At 49.7% G+C, this 25,007-nt stretch overlaps 2 protein-coding genes, 1 long non-coding RNA gene and 1 pseudogene across 3 annotated transcripts; 3 read left to right on the forward strand and 1 right to left on the reverse strand.

Moving 5' to 3' along the window:
• Nucleotides 1-472: 472 nt before the first annotated feature.
• On the forward strand, nucleotides 473-1,916 carry LOC101973513 (sal-like protein 4 pseudogene; annotated as a pseudogene).
• Nucleotides 1,917-7,095: 5,179 nt separating this feature from the next.
• Nucleotides 7,096-12,670, reverse strand: LOC144364969 (uncharacterized). The gene is made up of 3 exons (XR_013423185.1): nucleotides 12,572-12,670; nucleotides 7,905-11,535; nucleotides 7,096-7,287 (listed from the first exon to the last, which is right to left on the reverse strand). It is a non-coding gene; the product is annotated as an uncharacterized LOC144364969 (long non-coding RNA).
• Nucleotides 12,671-15,063: 2,393 nt separating this feature from the next.
• LOC101975679 (E3 ubiquitin-protein ligase RNF152) lies at nucleotides 15,064-16,360 on the forward strand. The gene has a single exon (XM_078015381.1). It carries the CDS (start codon nucleotides 15,290-15,292, stop codon nucleotides 15,983-15,985), a length of 696 nt encoding a protein of 231 aa, XP_077871507.1. The 5' UTR covers nucleotides 15,064-15,289; the 3' UTR covers nucleotides 15,986-16,360.
• A 6,880-nt stretch (nucleotides 16,361-23,240) lies between these two features.
• LOC101972941 (ferritin heavy chain) lies at nucleotides 23,241-24,011 on the forward strand. Its single transcript, XM_005342690.5, is given in 2 exon segments — nucleotides 23,241-23,517; nucleotides 23,520-24,011. Coding segments are annotated over 2 exon segments (549 nt in total). The 5' UTR covers nucleotides 23,241-23,291; the 3' UTR covers nucleotides 23,843-24,011.
• The last annotated feature ends 996 nt before the right edge of the window (nucleotides 24,012-25,007 follow it).

Consider the following 25,007-nt stretch of genomic DNA (forward strand, 5'->3'; position numbering starts at 1 on the left):
TTGGGATGTGGATTGTTTGGATAAGTTATATTTGCTTTCTAGGGTTGCCATTAACCAACTGCCTTAGACTGGATCACTTAAATGAACTAAAATATATTGTCTCACAGGTATGGAGGCCAGGAGGGTGCAAATGTAGGTGATAGCAGATTTGATTCCTTCTAGAGGATCTGAGGGAGACACATCTGGTACATCTCAAATCTCCCTTTCTTAAATAACAGTACCAGCCTTGGATAAAGCCTAGGCCCAATCTAGTTACATTTGCAAAGACCTTATCTGATCAGGTCACATGCACAGGTTCTTGGGGGGGGGTGTGCCACATGGGGAAGTACGACCATCTTTTTTTTTTTTTAATTTGCCCCCCCCACCCCCCCACCCCCCCACCCCCCCCACCCCCCCCCACCCCCGTGCTGAGTTTGGAACCCAAGGCCTCACATGGATGAGGAACATGCTCTACCACTGAGCTGACGCTGGCCATGTCTTTTGGGGGAGCATAATTCAGCTCACAGCTTTGTTCATTCCCACCTTTTGGGTGCATCTGTTTCTGAGTCCAGCCTTCTCCTGTGGGAACACATGAGGAGTGCCTGTCATTGAAATCATGGTTCTTTCCGAGGTGTCACCATGTCCTTTCCTTGGGTTGAGTTCTTAGCTTTTTCTCTCTTGTCACAGGTGCTTCAATGAACCACACAGGCAGTGGCGATGAAGCAGGTGGGGAAAAAGCCACTGCGAAGCAGCTCCGCCAAGAGGACACTCATATCTGTGAGAAATGCTGTGCTGAGTTCTTCAGCCTCTCAGAGTTCTTGGCACATAAGAAAGATTGCACTAAGATTTCACCTGTCCTCATCATGAACGACAGCGAGGGACCAGTGCCTTCAGAGGACTTCTCCAGAGCGGTGCTGAACCACCCACTAGTCAGCCCAAGCAGTAAGGATGGTCACCAGGGGAGCAGTGGCAGTGCCAAGAAGAAGCCGGGCACGGAGCCTGTAAGGTACTTGAAGGCAAAGGCCGCCCTGCCGCCCTCGCCCCAGGACAGAAGCTATTTACCCAAAGGCAAAGTGGCCAACACTAACATGACTCTGCAGGCACTCCAGGGCACCAAGGTGGCCGTGAACCAGCAGCGCCGATGCCCAGCCCACCCCATTGCCCAGTGCCCATGGCATCCAGTGGGTCCTGGAGCAGATCCTGTGCCTGCTGTTCCAGCAGCTGCAACTCACTGAGCAGATCCGCTTGCAGGTGAACATGTGGGCGGCGCACGCCCTGCACTTCAGTGGGACGGATGCCCTGAAGACCCTGGGCAGCCATGTGTCCAAGCAGGTGTCTGCCACTGTGGTTCTGCTCAGCCAGAAGGCCGGAAGCCAAGGCCTGTCTCTGGATGCCTTGAAACAAGCCAAGCTACCTCATGCCAACATCCCTTCCACGGTTGGCTCTCTGTCCCCAGGGCTGAATTCCTTTGCCCTGAAGTCAAACAGGTTGCTGGTGCTCCTGAATGTCGTGTCTCGGCTCCCAAGCGCTTTGCTACCTCAGGCCCCAGGTTCTGTGCTCTTCCAGAGCCCTTTCTGGAAAAGGTCACACAATTTTGACATTGTTTTATTATATGTCTGGCTTGTTCCTTAGTTATTTTAAAACGCTTTTGTAAAGTATTAGCATTAACATGAAACCTTTTATGAAAATTTGTAGCTTCTTCTAGTGTAGAGAAAATATGTATGTCATGTGTAGTTTTATCTGCTAAATCATTGCCCAAACTAAGGGCTTCAGGCAATCCTGTATGTTCCCTAATATGTCCAATAAAGAATGAATCTTTTCTGTCTCAGATTAGACTTTGTATAGTGAAAAACAAAGAGAAAACAGTAGAGGAAGGGGAAATCCTACCAGCATCTTCAAGGGATATTATAGCATTAACTATATACTGACTATCAGAAAAAAAATTAAATACAGAATCTTTGAACATCACAAAAGCTTGTAAAACTGCATTAAGCTCTACCTTTTGAGATGATTGTTTGGGCACTAAAAATGTAAAAGTTTGATCAGGGGTAACTACTTCTGCTGTACCATTATTAGACCCATCAGTGAATATATTTGGAGCATTCATGATAGGTGTTTTTCTTGTCATTTTAGGAAAAACTACAGGATGCTTAGACCAAAAGACAACAAAGGATTAGATGGTAAATGATTATCAAATGAAACATTAGATTTACACATGATTATTGCCTAAGTATTTAACTCATTAGCTAACTCATCATTTTGATCCATAGAATATGGAGTAATAATTTTATTGGGAGAAATTCCAAATACTCCCTTTGTTGCTCTTATTCCTTTGAGTATTAATTGTCCTACAGCCTCAGGATACCTAGTAAGAATAGTGTTAGGAGAATAAGATTAATGTATCCACAATAATGGACCTTCTTGCCAAAATACTCCTGTAGGAATATTTTTTTGTTGGTAGTAAAATAAATAATAAAGGTAAACTTATATCAATTCTATCTAGATGCATATTTTCCATATATGTTTCAATAAATTTTAATGCCTTTCTAGCTTTAGGAGTTAACATTCAGGGTGAATTTGTATCTGATGGACCTTTTAGAATATCAAAATAAAAGTCCCAACTCTCCTGTTGGTATGCCTAGATAAGGCCTTATCCAATTTATGTCTCCCTATAACTTTTGAAAGTCGTTAAGTGATTTGAGTTGATCTACTCATATTTGAATTTTAGGTGGATGGACCATGGTTGACGATAATAGAACTCCTAAATAATTGGAAAATTTAATTGTACTTTATCTATTCCTATCTCTAGATCATAATTTTTTAATAAGTTTGTAAGTGTGGCATAACATTCCAGCAATATGTTTTTATCTGTATGTGCTAATAATACATCATCCATATAGTGAAATATTAGTAGTTCAGGATTTTGATTTCTAAGTGGCTGGATTGCTTTATTAACATAGATTTGACACATAGTTGGACTGTTAGCCATCCCTTGAGGGAGTACTTTCCATTCATATCTCTGATCAGGACCTTCATGATTTAATGCAGGGATAGTAAATGCAAAACGTGGACTATCCTCGGGATGAATTGGAATTGGAAAAAAAAAAACAATCTTTAATATCTATAGCTAAAACATGCCATGTTTTTGGTAAAGCAGACAATTGAGGAATCCCAGATTGAGCAGGTCCCATAATAACCATCTCATTATTAATGGCTCTTAAATCTTGCAATAATCTCCATTTACCAGATTTCTTTTTGATAACAAAAATGGGAGTATTATGGGGAGATACGGAAGGTTGTATATGTCCTTCCGCTAATTGTTTGACCAGATCATGGGCTTTTCTTTAGTCAGGGGCCACTGAGGAACCCACACTGGTCTTTCTGATTTCCAAGTAATTTTGATTGTCTCAGTGGCCCTTTCTGAAAATCCAACCCATGTCTGTCTGTTCCTTGATCTATTTGAATTGGTGCTGCTATACCTTGTTCTTGTTCTCCTAATCTTTTTTCTTTCCTACAACCTTGTCTAGCCCTAGTAGTGGGTGCATTAGGATTGATGTTATTTGTTAACATCAAACCAAGTTGATCTAGTACATTTCTTCCCCATAAATTTATAGGAAGGTGATCCAATACATATGGCTGTATAGTTCCTTCACATCCTTCAGCATCCTTCGAATCTAATACCATAGCACTTCTATGGGGATTAGTCGCCACTCCTAGGCCTCGAAGCGTTTGAGTGGCTTGTTGTAATGGCCAATGTTTTGGCCATTCTTGACGAGATATGATGCTAAGGTCAACACCTGTGTCCAGTAGCCCATTAAACTCATGACATTGAATATTTAGTTTTAGCATAGGGCGAGATTCTAATTTAAAGAGAGCATAGCCAATCTACACCTGTGGAGCCTGATCCCCTGGAACCTCTTTTTACACTATGACTAGAGAATTTTTTATGTAGGCTGGGTATTATTAACAACTGTGCTATTCTATCTCCAGGTGAAATTACTGATATACCTCTTGGAGAACTATCTATAATTTTTATTTTACCTACATAATTAGTATCAATTACCCCAGGACTTATCATAAGTCCTTTTAATGTAGATGAACTACGTCCCAATAATAAGCCTACTGTTCCTTGGGGAAGAGGTTCTTTTACTCCTGTGGGAATGACTTAAACTTCCATCTCTGGATTATGTAGGCTGGGTATTATTAACAACTGTGTAGATCATTTCACCTGGCAGAGCTACTGTTAAGTCAACTAAAATAAAATATGAAACTCCACTCCTAGTCACAGCTTGAGGGTTCCAAACCCACAGGTAGTTAGTGGCCACCAGTGTGAACATTGCAGATATAAGACACAGCCTTCAGGGTACAACATTCCATTGGCAACATGGGAGGTGGAGGAGGGAGCACGGAGAGAAAGAGAAGTGTATTAAACACCTAGGGAAGGAGGCAGCTGAGCAGAGAATCTGGCTATGTCAAAGGACAGGAAGCAAGAAGCCGTCAGACGCTGAAGGTGGCCAGGAGGGAAAGGCAGAGCATGTCACCCATGTCACAGGGAGGGCAGCGGGAAGGATAGGTGGAGTCTGAGATGGAGCAGGGAACGAGGTCACCTCTGCAGGGCAGAATGGGGGATGGTGAAAGGGGTTTGAAGGAAGGATGAGGCAGATGAGGAACTGTGCTTCCGATATCAAGATTAAACGAGCCATGGGATAGATCTGTGGTCCTGGGGAACTTCCTCCAGCTGCGCCAAGGCTCGGGTGCAGGTGAGGAGTCACACTGCCATGCTAAGAAATCAGGAAGCCTGGAGTGCCCGGGGCCTGTGAGGCAGACTGAAGTCCAGGTCTGGGCTTGGATACCAGGCCACGTAGGTCACACAGGCCACACAGGAGGAAGGAGCGGGGGAGTAGGAGGAGGTGTACACTAAGATCAGGGCCACGTCTACAGCCTCTGTGACTGAGCTGCACACGCCATGACACAACCAGTTCTGACTTCCAACAGCAGTGCTTTGGTCTGAGTCCTGTGGGTGAAGCTCAGGTCTGGGGTCACCTACGTCCTGGCTTGGCAAACACTCTCCAAGTGACTTGGGCTTCTGAGTTGGCTTCTCTGGGCCTTGGAGGACATAGTGACTTATCCCCCAGGCACTGGGCATGACCAGGAGTGCAAATGCCTTCTGTCCTTCAGGAAGCACCAATGAACACTCCTCTGCCACCCTCGAAATGCCAGAGAAGGGGCTTTACCTGCTTGGCTCAGGTCCCCCACCTGCAGCAGCCATAGGCTCCCAAGTGACCTTACTTTCACTTCCCCAGATACCATGATGCTTCAGGCCCCACACAGCCCAACACCTGCTTCTGCACTTCCAAACTCATTAGTGCACACTCCCACTGACACACCTACACACACACTCCCACATTTAGTTCTGTGTCATCTTAAGCCTGCTTTCCTGCTACCACAGCTGAGTGAAGCAAATGGACAGAGACCACGGAGCCTGCAATGAATCATTTACTCTCTGGCCACCTACAAAAAGTCCCTCCAGCCCTGACCACTCTCTCCTGGCCATCGTGCCACATGCAATCCTTATTCTGGCAGATCCCACACTCATAGCATCAGGAGTCTTCCCGGGCCGCCTCCATCCAGCACCTTGCAGCTGCAGAACCTCTGAACCGCACCGGCTGTGGGCAGCAGCACTGTCCAGCCTGGCCCTCCTCATGCCGCCTCCTCACTCTGACACACCCACAGTCCCCTCACAGGCTGCTCAGTTCCTGTTTAAAGCTCATTTTTTTTCAACTTCGATTCCAAAAGAAGCTTTTATCATTGCAACTCCTTCAAATTACCATCATGAAAGGAAAACTGCAGGGCGACGTTCTAGGTCTACCACACCACTAGACCTGAAGTTGCTTTGGCTTTGTTCTGAAACAAACTGAGATGCCATGGCATCTTAGTGCTATGCTGTGCCATGACTGTAGGTTCCATCTGGGGACTACAAGGGAAGCATGAAGGGCAGTGCTTTTTTTAAAAAATATATTTTAGTTGTTGATGGGCCTTTATTTTATTTATAAGCAGTGCTGAGATTCGAACCTAGGGCCTCACACATGCCAGGCAAGCACTCTACCACTGAGCCACAATCCCAGCCCTAGGGTGGTGCTTTTTTGACAGGCACTTTAATCAAATCCAAGGCCAAGTTCACATCCTCCCTAGACTCACTCCTGCCACTCCACCATCTCCACCAACCAGTTCCCACTGGCCCTTCCAGGCCTGGCCTCTGAGGAACCTACCCCACCTGACCACAGACACTGCTTCCTCTAAGCACTCGGTGTTCCAAGTGACATTAAGTTTTTGGTCTCCAACTGAAGAGAACCAGCAGGGAAAAAGACCCTGGAGGAAAGGTTATAGGCAAGAACCCTGTATTCAGCAAGACGGTCCTCAACAAGCAAGGGCTGGTCTGAACCCTCCTGCAGTGGCCAGAACTGGTTTAGGGAAAAAGGGGGGGGGGAAACAATGGGCCTGAGAGAGAAGGGCCGCCTGAACCCCAGGAAATAAATCCTCACATCTCAGAAAAGACCCCAAACAGCCTGCCAGAGGAAAGGATGGTCCAGAAACACCGCCCACCTCCACACTGTCTTTACCTCTCTGAAGGCCTAAGGACCCTCAGGAGCTGACTTTACGGGGCTTTGCTTACCCTGGCATTTCCCAGTGCAGGACCCTGTGTCCAAATAGTGTCACGTGGGCCCCGCTAAACAAAAACACAGGTAAATCCTGACCAGTGCAGAGAAGTGTGGGGAAACTGCCTCGCCCAGCCACACCCTCACCCCACAAGCCCGCCCAGCTAAGACACCCCAAAGATCCCTAACAGCTTGAAAACCACTGCCCTAAACCCTGGGCTCCCTGACAAGATGGCCCCCAACCTGCCAGCATGAAATGAAAGCGCCATTAGCCCACCAGGGGGCGACATACCAGAGCCTTGGTTGGAGCCTAAGAGAATGGAGGAGGGCATCTCTCTGGAGCCAGAAAGGTCGAGGGTCTAGAAATACAAAGAAAGATGGACTCAGAGCACTGGGGCCAACAGAGCCCCCCAGGAAAACCCAGGGAGTCCTGGGAGTACTCACCATTCCCCCAGGGCATCTCGGTGCCCTCCACCTGGCGTGGTTCGCGGGGCCATGTCGGACAGATGTGCACACACCTGTGCTCTGGTTCCCAGACTCCTCCAGCACGGGGGTGGCCCCTCCCTAGCACTCCAGTCTGTGCTTGAGAACCTTCCCTGTGGCCTGCACCCACTGCGTGACCAACCCAACACCTGCACAGTCTGCTGCACCACTGAAAGAGAAATGGATCCATTCACTTTGGAAGACTCCTGTGAGGCAGTACCAACCCTGAGACCAGGGTCTTGACTGATAATTTGATGATGGCGTCCAAAGTCCACAATGACTACAAACATAAAAGATGATCCGTGTGCCCTCTAAGATCGATGTCACATGTACAGCCCAACAGAAGATGAGCGCTTGTGACCTTCATGGTCCAATATGGTAGCACCAGCCAGATGTGGCTACTTGAATCTAAGTGAACTAAGGTCAAATTTAAAAATCTGATGCTTGGTCTCATTCACCATCCTGAGTACTCCACAGCCACAGTGGCTATTGGCAGCCACAGTGGATGGGATCCTCCCCATCACAGAGTTCTCCTGGATGTGGTGCACTAAACTGGGAGGGTCCTGAGAGCAGCTTCCAGGTCCTGCAGAGGCCAACTCAGCCTTCTAGCCTGTCCACAGGGCTCACTTGTGAGAAAGAGCCCGCAGACATGCCCTCGACCCCGGTCTTTTGACTGTTCCAGACAAACCCAGACAGCATAGGACTTTGGTGGGTGGGACACACAAGGGCAAGGGTCCTTGACACAAAGGGTGGGTGGCACTAGCCAAGGCACAGGGAGGTCCTCACCAAGCTGCTATCTTTGCTCTTCTCAGCTGATGGCTCCTTCTCTTTGGAGGTGCTGGTCATGTCTGAGGCAGTTGGCTGGGTGTTGAAGGATTCCCCCTGGGAGGGCTTGTTCCCAGTCTCTATGTTCAACTCAGTGTCCGCTTCCTGCTAAGGGGCAGTGGCTGGGGACAAACAGGAGAGAGGGAAGCCATGGGAAGCCAAGCCCAATGGTTTCAGGCCCCGAGTGGAACCCACTCCGCACCCCATGGTGCCAGTGGCCAGGCCCCACCCAGGGTCCAAGTGCAGACCCAGGGAGGCCAGGCACCCAGAGGTCTCGAGTTGGGTTCTGTGACAGCATCTTGGCTTTCTAATACTCAGAGATTCAATAGGTCATTCTGGAAGGGAAAGCATATTCTCGGAGCTAATGACACCTTCCACAAGAGCCCGCCGTGACTTAGAGGCTTAGGTCCACCACAGCTCTGGACACTTGTTTTTGTCTGAGGCAGATGGGAAAGACCCGTCAGAGAGCACAGAGCTTCTGGAGACGGTGGGAAAAGTGGGCGTTGGACTCATATAAACCAGGCTTCACCACACTCAAAGAGCCACAGGGCAGTGTGACCAAGCTGCAGGGCCTGCACGGGGCACCTCACACACTCTAGACACCAGCGGAGTGCCGTGCCATGCCATGGCAGCAGGAGTCTAAAGACTGCGAGAAGACACCTCCCGTGGACGGCTACAGAAAGTGAGTCGGCAACCGGTTCTTATGAATGACATCTTGTTGGCACACAGCCGGATTCTGGCTACAAAGCCTCAAATATTCACTAGGGCCCTTCCCATGTCTGTCAGCCTTGGACTGCCGTTTCTCAAGTTTGAATCATTCACACGCCAGCTCTGCAAATTTTGCTACAGACATACAACCTTGTGTTTTTTGTATAATATTTTCAGTGAATTCTTTTAAATGGAGACTTTTGGGGGTAGGGGAAGTGCTCTGGATGGCACCCAGGGTGCTCTACCAAAAGCCACACCCCAGCCCAAGACTCAATTCCAACCCCACAAAGCTAGAGTTCTTTGCCACAAACGCTAGCTCTAAATATTAACTTTTGCAGTGTTATTGATAAACCCCAATGAGGCAGTCCTTTCTGCTGTGGGCTCTCGGCTGAAGCCGGATTACTCCAGCTGGGGAGGGGATCACAGCTGCTGCTGTGGCCTCATCAACATAGGCCGCGCACCTACACCTGGGCCTCCACATAAGAATCCCCAATATTTAGAGCTGTAGGTCTATTCTCTCCCCCAAAACAGGATCGACCAGAGTACTGCTGACATGGGGGCCAGCCCGCTTTCTTGGGGCTGCCCTGTGCCCCGCGGATGCCGAGGACCATCCCCGCCCTAAGAGAAGATCAAAAGCCCTGCACACTACTCGGCAGCCAGGCACCCATGATCAGCTCAGTCTGTGCGCCACGCTCATGCTTGCTCTCAAAATCCACACTAATCAGCCAGCTGCCCTCAGCACGGTGTCCCCGGGAGCCCAGGCCCCAGCCCTGCTGCCCGGGGTGTGCGCTACTTGACTGGGTGCAGGACTTCATGTGCTCGGGCCAGTGGGCCTGCTGGCAGGGGTAGTCGAAGTAGCTGGTTTTCCAGCAGCAGTAGAAGATGGCCTCCTTCTTGCAGTGGGCACACCACTGCTTCTTCTTGGTCTCATCCACCACCTTCTGCTTCTCCAGCTCCAGCTACTTCTTCACCTTGGCAATGAGCCAGTCCCACTTTCACTCCAGACTCTGCCGCATCTCAGCCATGGTCAGCTCTGGGAGAGGGGCCCGGGCGCAGGCTGCATCACTGACTCCGGCTGATCACAAGGTGGCTGCACCCCCACACTCAGACAGGCAGGGGTGTAAACCCCGACTTGGAAAGGCCCCCACCAGCTGTGTGTCTCTGGGCCCATAACACAGCCTGAGTCCAAACGTCATCTGTAAACAGGGAATCCGCCATTCGGGCCTACAGAGCCACACGTGACAGTGTCCGTGAGGTTCTCAGTATGGAGACAAGAGGAGACCAATGGTGATTCTCAACCCCACAAGACGTCACAGGAATTCCTCAAACAAACCCTTCAAGTAAACATTAGCATATACTTTGTTTCCCTATCAAACACTTACACAGCTTCTACTATCTGCAGGTGTGGCTTGAAGCACTTAATTAATTTGTGGAACCCTTCTAATAATTCTGAGGGCTAAGGACTACCATTCTCTCCTCTCTCAGAGGGGTAAATGGGGTAAAGCAGGGCCTGGGACTCAGGGGTGTGTCTTGTGGCCCTAGATCCAAGGCTTCAGAGGAACTCTGGGGCTGATCACCGTGCTAAGGACAAGTGTCAGGTCACCCAGTAATGAGAGTTCTCTAGGTTTACATCAGGCAGTCAAGACCAGTTACTTCAGAAAATAAGACCACTTGCAAATCATTTGCAAGTGACCTGGGTAGAAATAAAGGAAAATAAATCATTCTTCAATTCCTGAAATACTCTCTCTGAAATTTAAAAAAAATTCAGAAAAATTAATCCCTTATAAGGAACACAAATACAGTGGGGAGCTGGGGTGCAGGCCTGTGATCCCAGAGACTGGGGAGGCTGAGACAGGAGGATCCAAGTTTGAGGTTAGCCTCCAGAATGTAGCAAAGCCCTCATAAATTTAAAAAGACCCTGTATCAAAAATTAAAAAATAAAATAAAAGGACGTGGCTGTGGCTCAGTGGTTGAGTTTAATCTCTAGTACTCCAATAAGGGATGGGGACAAAAAAAAATCACCACATGGTGGCAGATCTGACCCTCCCAGCCTCCCAACTGACACAGGGATTCAGGATAGAGAGGAATGCAGACTCTTAAAAGAGACACCACAAGCCATTGAGATTCAGAAAGCACAATTGCAAACCCTGGCCCATGCCCCTGTGAAATAAAAAAAATATGCAAACCCAGGAAAACCTGGGGGAAACTGTGTAGCCCCACCCAGGCTCCACCTCCTGCCCAGCTCAGACACAGCCCCTCTGTAAATATCAGCCCCAGCCCAGGCCACAGCTGCTCCCACTCTTGGGCAGCCTGTGTTCGCCCGTCCTGAATCACCCTGTCTCTGCCTCTGTCTGGCTTGTGTGAAAATCTTTTTGGCCATGTACCACGTGGTCCCCATCTCCTCTGGGTACCCCACAGACCCTTCTCAGGAGACATCTCTTCGGATTTAATCATTTTTCTATGCACTAGCTAATGTAATTCCTAAAGAAACCCTATGTGGAGGGTTTGTATTATGTATCCAGATTTCAAGTGAAGAGACTGAGGCACCAGCAAGTTATGGAGGAGTTGGAAGGTGAACCACTGTAAGTCAGTGAACGTCATTGGTAGCCTCAAAGAAAAGCAGGGTTTCCACCAGTGACCTCTCCGGGTGAGCCTCCCCAGGGTTCCGTGTGCCCACCCCATTCAAGCACACACAAATGGTGTCCCACGGGCCCAGCGTTGACTCTGTCCACTTCTGGGTCCAACTTCAGAGGTGCATGTTTCCCCCCAGTTTTGCCCGGTGCAGGCCCTGCAGCCAGGAAATATCCAGGTTGTGCTTCATCTTGGAGAGCTCCTGCTGGTGCAGCCATTGCAGCTTCTTGATCTCGATCCTCATCCTGCGGATCTGAAACAAGAAAAGCAGGTTCTGACGAGGCCCTGAGCAGGTCCAGCTGCTCCCCAGCAGGCCCCAAGAGCTCATCCTCTCCTGACCAGAAGGGTCCCAGGTGCCACGGGGCTGACTCAGGCAGCCAGGCTGGGTGCTGACCTTCCCCCAGCACCTGTCCAGGGATTGGAGTCCCAGGTTGACCCAAATTCACAAGAAATGCTGGCTCTGAAAACCAGCAGTAAGTACCAACTACCATGGAAAGTCCTGGCACTAGAAAAAGCCACTTAGAGTGAAGAACCAAGTCCCCTAAACAATACATCAAAAGTCTGGATAGAGGCGGGCACAGTGGCACAACCTGTGATCCCAGAGGCTCAGGAAGCTGAGGCAGGAGGATGGCAAGTTCAAGGCCAGCCTTGACAACTAAGCAAGACCCTGTCTCAAAATAAACAGAAAGGGCTGGGGTGAAGCTCAGTGTCAGAGCACCACTGGGTTCAATCCCCAGCACCCCAAAAATAATAAAAAAGTTTGCATTTTTGTCTAAGAAAATTAAATAAAGGTAGCTGTGACTTTTCACCTAATAAAACATCCAGGTGGAATCCATGATTATTCATCTGAAATCCCAAAGCCCAACGTCTTTGAAATGAAAGGGTATCTTGGGGGAAGGAGGATAACCCAAATTTGGACCATATTGATTTAAAGGGAAAAGTAAGCTTGGACTGAATTGATCTGAGGGTTTTAATTATCAAGCAGCTTGGTCACACATGACAATGACAATGTGGAGTCACTTTGGTTGTCACAACTGAGGATTACTACTTACATCTAGTGGGTAGAGGCCAGTGGTGCTGCTAAGGATAGTCCCCAGCACAAATGTCACAGGGGCTGAGGTTGAAAACTTCTGATTTACCCTCCAAGGGTGAAGAACCTCATTTCAGTGCCAAAATCTCATGTCTAGTGGGCAGGGGAGGGAGCTGGATATCACCCCCAAAATGGAAAAACAAGTGCGTGGCCCAAATCTGACCAGGGCTTCAGGGTGAGACAGTATGAACCCGCTCACCTTCAATCACAGGCGGGTTCTTAAAATGAATTCTTAAATCCATTCCTCCTGACCCGTTATATTCACACAGTTTTTCTTCAGAAACTGCCAGGTCTGAGCAAAGCAAAGAACCCTGTCAGAGGATGTGCATGGAACCCCCACCTCTTCCTCACCTCTCAGAACTCCAGAAACCCTGCCACCTGCACTTCACCTGGTGACTTGTGAGCACCTGGCCCATGATGTCCCGGCCACACAGCCAGCAGCGCATTCCCCAGGTCTATCAGCCAGAGAGGGAATTCTGCAAACTGTACTAGAAAGATGCTTTCCCAAGGAACAGTTTATGCTTCACCAGAAGTCTGAGGCTTCTCTGGGCCACCTGAGAATTTCTGTATGCATATGCTTAGATCACTACTGCAGAGAGGCCCAGGCCTATGGAAAGACTACGGCGCTGATTCGACATGAAGCAGAAGGACGGGTCTCCCGTCTCACCCACGGACTAATCTGGCTCAGACGGGGCTATTTATCACACCAGGCCAAGTGGCACAGCTGCTGGCTGGGCATCGGGGAGGGAGTAGCTCACCCACACCTCAGACAGCAGGGGCAGCAGCGATGGAGGCAGGCATGGGCGGCCAGGGCAACTCATGCACCATGCCACACTTATAGCAGCCTCTAAGGTCCAGAGCAAGTAAGGAGTCCTGTCACCTCTAACCTCAGCGATTGTGCTTCCAGTAGTGTTCTTGGAAAGATTATTGTAAATTTCTTTCATTTTTCCTTTTATGGCATTCATCATCTGAAAGATAAACACAAACAATCTAGTCACCATTGGCGGCTTCTCCAGGCAGCAGAACTAACATCGACATGGAGAAGGCAGCAGTGACCATGTCCCTCCCAAGACACTTGTCCCCCTGCCCTGAAGACTAGTTCACAACTCTGATGCTAGTTTCTACACCCACAGACTAAACTGGAAAGGCCCAACCGGTCCACAGATGTGTCCTGTCTAACACGGTAGGCTTGAGGGAGCCGCTTGAGGGAGACACTCTTGTTACTGTTGTTGAATCCCCCCCTCCCCCCTCCCCCTCCCTGCCCCTCCCCCCTCCCCCCTCCCTGCCCCCTCCCCCCTCCCTGCCCCCTCCCCCCTCCCTGCCCCCTCCCCCTCCCCCTCCCCCTCCCTGCCCCTCCCCCCTCCCCCCTCTTTCCCCCCTCCCCCCCTCCCCCCCCTCCTAGGAATGAAATCCAGGGGCTCATGCATAGTAGGCAAATGCTCTACCACTGACTTACACCCCAGCCCTAATTAATTCTCTTTTAAAAACACAATTAGTAGGGAATCTGAGGCAGGAGGGGCTGCGACTGAAGCACAGGAGCAGAGCTGCTGAGAGCCATAGCTGAGTAGGAATGACACATGGCATTTTTGGTTAAAAGGTGACACCAGCAAGCCATTGAGATAATGGTTATGTTAAAATGTGTATTCAATTGGATATTAGACCCCTGCTGTCCGCCTTGGCCTGCTACTTTGGAGCTCTGACTCCCGGAGAGTTCCCATTGGTTGGGGAAGTGTGGTAGGATGGATTTCCAGAGGAGGGATTTTCTATTGGTGTGGTGTGTCCCGGGAGAAGGCCGCTTGCATGGCATTCTGGGGAGTTTTGGAAATAAAGTTTGTTCCTGCTTGAGTGGCTCATGATTTTGTGCCCAGCCAGACTGCGGTACAGAGCACTTACTCAGCACATGTGAGGCCCTGGGTTCAAGCCTCAGCACCACATAGAAAAAATTTAAAACATAAAATAAAATAAAGATAATGGGTCCGTCAGCAACTAAAAAAAAAAAAGGAAGAAAAAAAAAAATAAACCACCAGCCAGGCATGGTGTCACACACCTGTAATTCCAGTAACTCATGAGACTGAGGCAGGAAGCTCGAGTGTTCAAAGTCAGCCTCAGCAACTCGGTAAGGCCCTGTCTCTAAATAAAATATAAAAAAAGGGCTGGGGATGTGGCTGAGTGGTTGAATGCTCCTGGGGTCAATCCCCAGTTCCAAAAAAAAAAAAAAAAGAAAGAAAGAAATCACCAAGTGGGGGGGGGGGCTGGGCTCAGGCCCTGGGACCTTGGGAGCTTTAGTATTTTGTAATCAGCAGCATTTGGGGCTCTCTCTCCTCCACAGGGAGAAGGAACAGCTTCCCTGTTCCTCTGGCTTGTGGTAGCTTATCAGGACTTCTCCCACCCCCGTGGGAGAAGTATCGGGACCATCTTCAGAATTCACTGTCCTGCTATGATTTTCAACTTTTCAGTTGATATGCGGACAGCTCAGCCTATAAATGGAAGCCCAGGATTAAAAAAAAAAAAAAAAAAATACCCATCCCGCTAGGTGCCGAGCGCCTGGCGGCGGTGTCCGACTGGGGAAACGGAGGGCGGCCGGGCAGGTGGAGAGCTGCCCGAAGGGCCAGGCGGAGAGCTGGGCCGCAGGCGCCGCTGCCGCGGTGCCCATGCCGCCCTGTAGCCGGCCGGGGGAGGAGCGGTCGGCTGCTGGCTCCCGGCTCGCGTCTGGCTGAGTAGGGCGGGCGCGCTGGACCACCCAGCGATTCTGCCGCCGCCGGTGTAGCGACCGCCAGAGAGCTGCGGAGAAAGGTTTCCTCCTGGGGATCGGACCTTTGTGCAGAGAAGGAGTCAGTCCAATGAAGATGGGCCACTGGTAGGAGCAAAGGAGTCACAAAGTAGAATCTCCAGAAATGAACACGCCCACGCATGCTAGATGCCTGTGAGCTCCCTCGGCGGCACTGGAAAGGCAGAGTGGAGGCCTCCGAGTACCGGCTCCTTGCCCTTGGTCTTGGCGCTGCCCCTGCTGCTCAGGGTCCGCCATGGAGACACTGTCCCAGGATTCGCTGCTGGAATGTCAGATCTGCTTCAACTACTACAGCCCCCAGCGGAGGCCCAAGCTGCTGGATTGCAAACACACCTGGTGTGCCTCCAGCAGATGAGGACGAGCCAGAAGGACGTGAGGTGCCCCTGGTGCCCTGGCATCACCAAGCTGCCCCCTGGCTTCTTTGTGTCGCAGCTGCCCAATGACCCCGAGGTCCTGGCCGTCATAGCCATTCCGCACACCTCCGAGCACACACGGGTCTTCATCAAACTTCCTAGCAATGGGTGCTACATGCTGCCCTTGCCCATCTCCAAGGAGCGCACACTGCTGCCTGGAGACATGGGCTGCCGCCTGCTCCCCGGGAGCCAGCAGAAGTCCGTCACAGTGGTGACCATCCCTGTGGAACAGCAGTCGCTGCAAGGCGGGGCTCCGCAGGAGGAGGTGGCCGAGGAGCAGGACAGGCGGGGCGTGGTGAAAAGCTCCACCTGGTTGGGTGTGTGCATGTCATCTTGGTGGCCTGTGTCTTGGTCTTCCTCTTGGGCATCGTACTCCACAACATGTCTTGCATTTCTAAGCGCTTCACTGTGATATCCTGTGGCTGAGGCAGGGTGTAGGGAAGGCTCTTGTGGGTGCCAACTTAGGGGTTGAGTAGGTGTTGGTGACGGGATCCCAGCCGAGATGATGGGGGGCGACACTGACCATTTGGTGCTCAGCGCTGGCCTCTGGGTTGCCTCTTCATTCACCTGAAGGCAGATGCCAAGGGAGGAAGGTGAGGTCTCTACAAGATGCCAGGTGAATTGTTCTGAGTGTGGATGGCAACGGTTTTGAAGATGATTGCATGCATCCTCATAATCATGAACTAAGTGGGCTGTGATTTATGAGTTTTCAAGATCTTGTTATGAGATAGACATACTCTATTTAGACCTTAAAGTGTAAATGTGCATACCATGTGATCTCTAAATGTGGTAGATGAAAATAAAGATGCTGTGTATACAAGTAGAATTAAACCTTGAATCCATGTTAAAAAATCAGTGAAGACATACACTGCAGGCTTCTTTGCTTTTTTTTTTTAATGGAACCCAGTCTTCATTTAGTTGCTAAGATTTTATATATATATATATATATATATATATATACATTTTGAATGGAACCCCAAATCAAAATAAGTGAAATGGACAGTCGTTTTTTTGGAGAAAATATTTGAACAAGTGTCTCTAGTGTGTTGTGTTTTGTCAGGTACCTCCATTTTTCTTCACTTGTGATTAGAGCTTGCTACGTGTTTATTAAGCTGGAAGCCCGACAGGGAAGCAATAAACCAATAAATAATGAGAAATGCCTAATCCCGCAGGAAACCTGTATTCCAGTTTTTCTCAAGCCATCTCACAAAATAAGAATTTAAAGTGTAAAAAAAAAAATATCCATGCTAGAGAAAAGCCACATTTCTGCAGGGAGCACAAATGAGAACAACCTCTTTAGAGATCAACTTGGCAATCTCTCTCAAAATGTCAACTGCAAAGTGCCTCTGACCTCCACTCCACCTCTAGGAGTTTACCCTACGAACACTGTCCCCCATGGCCAAAAATCAATATTCACTGTAGCTGTTTTCAATAACCAAAAAAATGGACAACAACCCAGAGCCAATAAATAAGGTGTCTGGATAAATAGCTTAAAAATAAACAGATCGCCTTTGTTTAAAGCTATTGGCAAACTATGATGAATGGACTTCCAGGAGCTACAACATGGCGGCTCCTTCAAGGAAACAGTTTAATAACAAGAGAACCTGGCAGAAGTCCCTCTCAACCAAAACCTAGCAGAGGGCTTCCCAGCCCATTCGCTGTGAGGAAATGGGAGAACATCTGGGCAGCCCAGGTCAGGCTCACACCATGCTCTTAAGGAATGGCTGGCTTCCAAGAGACTGCCCTGCACAGTGACAAAGGTGGCCTCTGTCAGTGACAGCAGAATGACAGCAGCAATGCTCCAGGCCAGACAGCTCTCCACTGCTCCGTCAGCACCTTCAACAGAGCACCTGGGCACACTGCGGCCACCACAAGGAGCACTGGCCTGCTGGCCCTTCACCTCTGCACGAGGGGCTCTAGAAGGAGACAAGAATCCAGCATCGTGTTCTTGGCAGATTTCAGGTTTCAGGGTGTGTGATTTATCGCTGCCATTAAATCACAAAAGGGGGCCTGAAACAAGCCAGCGTGACTCGGCTTCTGTCTGAAGGAAGAGAGCAGAGGCCCAAGACAGAAAGTGAGGGCAGCGAGCCGGTGGGCGGGAGCCACTCCCCCCCCCCACATGGCAGTGCAGGAATCGTGACTCACTGAGCCCAGCCACGAAACCAGTTGCCAGCCCAGGGGCCGGGTTTTGTATTTTGGGTTGCTGTATTTGGCTCTCCAAGTACAGTTTTATTATTTGCTTTTAGTGCAGATGAGCCAGTTTTTATTTTAATTTGGGGCACTGGGGGGAATGGGGAGGGGACCTAGGGACACACTACCACTGAACTGTATCTCCACAGGCTTTTTACAAATTTTGAGCCAGAGTCTCATTAAGATGCTTAGGGCCTTGCTAAGTTGCTGAAGCTGGTCTCAAACTTGGGATCCTCCTGCCTCGACCTCGCCAATCACTGGGATTACAGGTGTGCACCACTGCCCTCAGTTCCAACAGCCAAAATTTTAAACCTAGGAGGATACATGCTCATACGGAGAATTCTTTTTTTTTTTTTAATATTTATTTTTTAGTTCTCGGCGGACACAACATCTTTGTTGGTATGTGGTGCTGAGGATCGAACCCGGGTTGCACGCACGCCAGACGAGCATGCTACCGCTTGAGCCACATCCCTAGCCCTCATACGGAGAATTCTGATCTTTAATTCCAAACACAGATGCAATGGGCAGGAGCTTCCTCCTTTGTCCCCCATGTTATCACTGCCCAGAGAGAATCTTCACCTAGGCCTGACCCCTGGGCTGACCTACCCAAGAAGCACAGTAGACTCCAGGGCTAGGCCCACGAGCCTAGCACAGCCCTGGCTCACAGCACTGCAGCTTCGGGTTCTCAGATGCAGCTCTCCAGACAGGCTGGAGCCGGAAGGCCAAGCCCCACCAAAATCCTGTTTGACTGTACACAGGTGACTTTGCTTCTCTGTGCCTCCCTTGCAACCTTCCACAAAATGGGGCTGTCTTACCTACTTAAAAGGCTGTGTTACTTGTTTATTTTAAAAAGTCATTTTAACATATAGAGAGTAAAAATTCATTTCGGAGGAAATCCAGCTCTGTCTGAACAGAGGCACAGATGCACAAACCCCCCAGGGCAAGACCTTGTCCCCAAGTGCTCCCTCCTGGTCTGCAGCCCAACCCTCCTCTACCTCAACCCCGGGCTGCTTCCATCACGATGATTTTGCCTTTTCCAGTGTTCTGTCTGTCCGTTTGTCTGTCTGTTTTTTGTTTTGTTTTGTTTTTTTTAATGGAATTCTATTTTGTGACTGTTACCGTCGTCTATCTGTCTCTGGCACTCTGTATCACTCTTGTCTGGTGAAGGCTGTCACAGGGACAGAAGTGACTAAGCCCACAAAGCTCGCGTTCAGCCCCAGGCAGGGCTGGAACCCCTCAGCACTTCCGGACATGCTGGACTTCTGGACCCAGTGCCCATGAGGGACCTGAGATCCCACCCATGGCACCGCCCAGCTCACACGCCTTCATCCCTGCTGGGAAGGAGGCAAAACTGTCCAGTGTGTTGGGGGCTGGGGGCCTCCCGGGAGTGGGCGGGAGCCACAGCCAGCACCATTGCCCATGGCCAAGCCCCACCCACCAGACACGCCCCAGGAAATGTCCTGCACTTCCACATATGTGAGTCAAGCCATACTGAGATACCCACAGTGTCACCAGGATGCCTGTCTGTCACCCTATTTAGAGAAGGAGCTATTCTGGCCTCACATGACTGACAGAGGAATGCAGGGATCAGGCCACTGCACAGCCTGGCTGCTTGGGTGTGCAGGAGGGAGGAGGCTCTGGGAAAGGAGGCCACCATTCTGGGAATTATAGGAAATAGTCAATGTTCCCAAGGCAGCAAGTGGGTTCTTTTTTGTTCTAGTCACTCTGAATCCAAACCCCCAAGCTCCACCCTGAGTGCCCTGTTGCACCTGGGCTGTGAGAATAGGCAACCCAGCACGCAGGAGACCCAGGCTCCAAGGACAGACAGCTGGGCTCCAGCTGGGTTGCTGGGCGCTGCTGGGCGCTGCTGGGCATCCAGGGTGCTGTCCAGACTTGGTGTCTCCCAGCTCCAGAGGCACTGCATGCCCCCAGCCCTGCCTGTCTGTCTATATGGCCAGCACTCACCTCCTGCAGAGCTGGCCTCAGAGCGCCTACCACCAAGTGCTCTCTACCCTTCCCACCTGGGGGGCTGACAAGCATCTTAAATAGACTCCAAGGGGAGCTCTTGGCCCATAGCTCTGCTGCTGGCCAGGGAGTCAGCCCAGTTACCTCGTGGTCCAGGAGTTCCACGCCATGAGTGTCCTGGGCACCACAGGAGACTCAGCAGAACTGGAGACAAGCAAATGACCCAGACATGACCACATGTGGAGTGGAGACACAACTGACCAGACAAATGACTGATCAACAGAGAGTTGTCCTTCTGAAACCTCAGGTGGACACAGGTCCCTCCACCTCAGGGTGTGCAAGCCCTCAATGGACTCAAAAGCCTGCGGCTTTGAACCTCAAACTACCTACCACCCACCTACTGCCCCTGTGCCTCCCTTTGCTGGGGGAGAGAGAAGGGAGACAGAAACCAAAGTGCTTCTTTTAATAAAACAAGGAGCCAACCAGAGTCCCCCAGACCTTGCCCGCTGGCCCTGGCCACTCGACTGCATTGGGACTGTACCAGGGGGCCTGCTGGGCTTCTCTAAACCAGCTTGGTCTAAAGCCATGACCCATGACAAATGGCCAGTTCTCCTCAGACAGGCAAGAAATCTCAACTCTGAGGTGACCTGGTCTTGACAGACAGCTACTGATGGCAAAGGGAGCAGGAATGAGACTCCCCAGGGACTTCAAAAGTGCTCGTCCACTGGGGCAGAGGTGGGCCTCCACACCCTCCCTTTCCCAACACAGATGTGCAGAAAAGGGACCCCACAGGCTCGCTCTGCACACCAGCTCCAAGGCTTGGTGTCCATCAGCCAAGCTCGGCCCAGCACCTGTCAACTTTATCTTCATGTAATTTTGTGGGAAAGACTGTGGGGGCCTGGAGTAAGCAGGGGTCCGGAGGCAGACACTGCAGTTCAAATCCCAGCCCAGCTGCTGGCCTGCTGTTTGGCCTTGGGCAGGAGCCCTGCAGCCCCCAACCTGGCAGCAGCAGAGGGGGATACTCAGAGCTTCATCTTAGGGGAGGAGGAAAGCTACACCTCCTGTGGCCACTGTGGGGAGTGAATCCAGCAACTGTCTGTCATGAGCCTCACCTGGAACCTACCAAGTGCTTAACCCTTGCTTGCTGTTGAGCACTTGTTTTCTATGTCCTCACCAACTTCAAAGGCTTCAGTTTTATCATTGAACGCATGATTCTCAGCCAGAAGCAAATGCACCCCCTACCCCCCATCACTCGCCCCCCAGGACAGGACTGGCAATGTATAGGAGCAATTTTGGTGGCCAGCACAAGGGGAGCAGGGCTGCAGCTGGTATGTAGTAGGGAGAGACGCAGGACATGGCTAAATGTCCTGTGACACCCCACAGCCAAGAACTACCTGGCCTACCAATGCCACATGGAAATCTTCATCTCCCAAGAAGCGGGGGCAGGGGTGAGGGTTAGATGGGCCCATCCACTCATGCTTAAGCAAGCACTCATTTAACGGGAGAAATCTTCCTGAGAATTAGGTTTTAAAAATATTCAATTAGGTCCATTCTACTTCGAGGATTGGTGGACTGGCAGACTGGCCCAGCCGTGGCACTGTGTCCCAACTCCCCAGCCTGTGTAATGTCCTGTACCTGACCTGTCCTCCTCCTAGCAGTTAATGCCATGACCATCCCCTTGTTAGTTCAAGTCTAAAACCCTCCACCAATGCAATTCCTTGAGCGCCCTCGGGCCTCTAACGACCTGACTCTTCACCGGGGTCTGTGCATACTTTGGAAGAGACCCAAGTGCTTCCTTCAACTTCACCCTACCTCTCCGTTACTTCCACTCCTGTTGTCCTGTCTCCACACTGCTGTACAGGGTGCTGGAGGCTGGGAGTGTCTGTCTCCCCTTCTGTGTAAGGCACAGGGGCACATGCAGTACAAAACATACATCCAACACAAGCCCCTGATCTGAAAATCCAAAACGTTCCAGAACTTGACCTTTCTTTCTTGGTGCCAGGATGGGACCCAGGACTTTGTGCTCTGACACTGAGCCTCCCCTGCCAGCCCCGGCTCAGAGCTCTGCAGCACCCACCAAAGCAGGAGTGGAGAATTCCACACCCGACCTCAGGAAGCCGTGCAAGCGACACAGTGGCACCAAAAATAATGCATCAATTACATCCAGTCCTTGACCCCAAAGGGCTCCAGCCACACCTGGGAGCGGCAGCCAGATTCCACCTCCAGCCTTTACACCTGCCCCCACACTAGCCACTGGTCCCCCAATGTCACCTCCTCAAAGCTCTTTCTTGCTTGCCCATCTAAGGTGACATTGGTTTATGGCTCCTTGTGGCTGTGAGAAAGAATGTCAGAGAACAGTTCCTCCAGGCTACCAAACCCCCAAGTCACAGCTCAACACGTCCTGAGCACCTACTACGTTCACCGAAGAACGAGGACTCTGCTTCTCCTCTCCTTAAGGTGGTCATGACAAGCACCAAAGACATAATAAAGACAACCAAATACAATGTTTTCATATAGAATCATCAGTGGAGTCCATCTTCATATGGTGCCCTACTAAAATAAGGCTGGGTGATCAGTGAAACAAAGATATAGGGCCAGGGATGCAGCCATGTGGGAGGGCACTTGTTGGGCATGCACAAGGCCCTGGGTTCCAGGAAAGGGAAGGGGAGGAGAGGGGAGGAGAGGGGAGGGGATGACACAGCATATTGCATAATGACACAGGAAGATGTCAAGTTTAAGGAAGTTGAAGGAAGCACTTGGGTCTCTTCCAAAGTATGCGGAATATTGTGTACTTAGGAAAAAGACACAAAATTAATCGTTAAAATTAAAATATTGAAGAATTTCAAACAATCATATCACCAATACTAAAGTCCAAAAGACTGACATATGACATATATTAAATCCAAGGTTCTTAACAGGGACTGGATTCCGGGGACATCTGGCAATAAATGTGCAGAGGCATTTTTGCCTGTTGCAATCCTGTGATGTGGGTGCTCCTGGCATCTCTGGGGAAGACGCAAAGGAAACTGCTGGACATTCTGCAGTGCACAGGAAAGACCCCACAACAGATTTGTCCAGCCCAAATGTCAAGAGAGCGGGGGTTGAGAAACACTGCTTTAAATCATTCTATACATTTCCATTAAACTTTGAAACAGATGCCAATCCTTTTAGAAAGCCATAAATCTTGCCCAAAGGAAGAACTAACTGCCTTTGAAGTCACAAATAATTTAATCAGATTTACACTTTGATGTACAATTCACGAGTGTTGGCTAAAACACATCATCTATTATCTCCATTTACAAAACCCTGGCCTGAGCTAAGCGCTATTGTGACTCCATGAAGCATAGGAGTCTTAGAATTAAATTAGAAAAATGTGAGACGTTCTTCGCCGATAGGCGCCGCGGTTTCCTGCTTCAACAGTGCTTGGACGGAACCCGGGGCTCCACCCCCACCCCTGCCGCCACTCAGAGCCAGCAGCCCATCGCCACCTCTTCACAGCGCCCTTAGACCGCCCCAGGCCTCCGCCGCCACTCCAGCGCCGCGCCTCTCCTCAGCCGCCCGCCATGGCTACCACGTCCTCCTCACAGGTGCGCCAGAACTACCACCAGGACTCGGAGGCCGCCATCAACCGCCAGATCAACCTGGAGCTCTACGCCTCCTATGTCTACCTGTCCATGTCTTACTACTTTGACCGTGATGATGTGGCTTTGAAGAACTTTGTCAAATATTTTCTTCACCAATCTCATGAGGAGAGGGAACATACTGAGAAATTGATGAAGCTGCAGAACCAACAGGTGGCCCAATCTTCCTTCAGGATATCAAGAAACCAGAGCATGATGACTGGGAGAGTGGGCTCAATGCAATGGAATGTGCTTTGCACTTGGAGAAAAGTGTGAACCAGTCACTTCTGGAACTGCACAAACTGGCCACTGACAAAAATGACCCCCACTTGTGTGACTTCATTGAGACTCATTACCTGAATGAGCAGGTGAAATCCATCAAAGAATTGGGTGACCATGTAACCAACTTGCACAAGATGGGAGCCCCAGAATCGGGCATGGCAGAGTATCTCTTTGACAAGCACACCCTGGGAGACAGTGATAACAAGAGCTAAACCTTAGCCTGACTTTCCCATAGCCGTGCAAGTGACGTCCCTGGTCACCAAGGCAGTGCATGAATATTGGGGTTACCTTTACCTTTTCTATAAGTTGTACCAAAACATCCACTTATGTTCTTTAATTTGTACCATTCCTTCAAATAAAGAAATTTGGTACCCCAAAAAACCCAAAAAACAACAACAACAAAAATAAATAAATAAATAAATAAATTAGAAAAATGTGCCCCTCATTCTCTCCCACACACCTGGCACTGGGGCGGGCAGAAGTGGGTGGAGGACTTAATGATTCATGCTAAATGTGCAGAACTCACAAAACTTGAAAACAACTTATATATTCAAAGGGCTACACCTTGCACAATCTCAGGTGCCTTGGGACAGTTGAGCCGAGTGGCAGACTGACACTGGACAGTCTAGGGTGGGCTAAGAGGTGTTGGGCAAGTGCTGTTTTTTTGGGTTATTTACTAACACAGAAATACACCTGGAGGCTGGGGATGTGGCTCAAGCAGTAGTGCGCTCGCCTGGCATGCATGCTGCCCTGGTTCAATCCTCAGCACCACATACAAACAAAGATGTTGTGTCCGCCGAGAACTAAAAAATATTGAAATTCTCTCTCTCTTTTCTCTCTCTCTCTCAAAAAATCCCTTCTTTAAAAAAATAAATAAAATCTCTTAAAAAAAAAGAAACACACCTGGAGGGGTAAGATGCCAGATGCATTAGCATGTACCTGTGTCATGGCTACTTGGGAGGCCGATGCAGGAAGATCCCTTGTATTCAGAAGTCCAAGGCCAGCCTGGTCAACACAGCAAGATCCCATCTCAATAATGAAAGAAAGTTAGGCTCAATATTAAAACAAAAATCCTACACCATTTACACCAGACATGGAAACCAGGGGATCCACAAACTAAAGCAGTTCACAAATACGTTTGATTCAGGATAGAGAGATGTTTAGAAAATTTAAAACAGTGGGTAAAAATTGGGGTAGTTTGCAATTGAAAAACCATTTGTGGATGCTTTTGAAATATCACCAATCTGGCAATATGAAGCCTGCTTAGCTCCCTTAGCCAGAACCAGCTGCAAGACAAGGCCCCAGTAGCTCGCTCCACATTTTGAGAGCTACAGGTCAATCACGATCCATTAGTGATCTATAAGCATCTCCTTTACG

This window comes from Ictidomys tridecemlineatus, chromosome 1, assembly GCF_052094955.1.
Source record: "Ictidomys tridecemlineatus isolate mIctTri1 chromosome 1, mIctTri1.hap1, whole genome shotgun sequence".
Lineage (NCBI taxonomy): Eukaryota > Metazoa > Chordata > Mammalia > Rodentia > Sciuridae > Ictidomys > Ictidomys tridecemlineatus.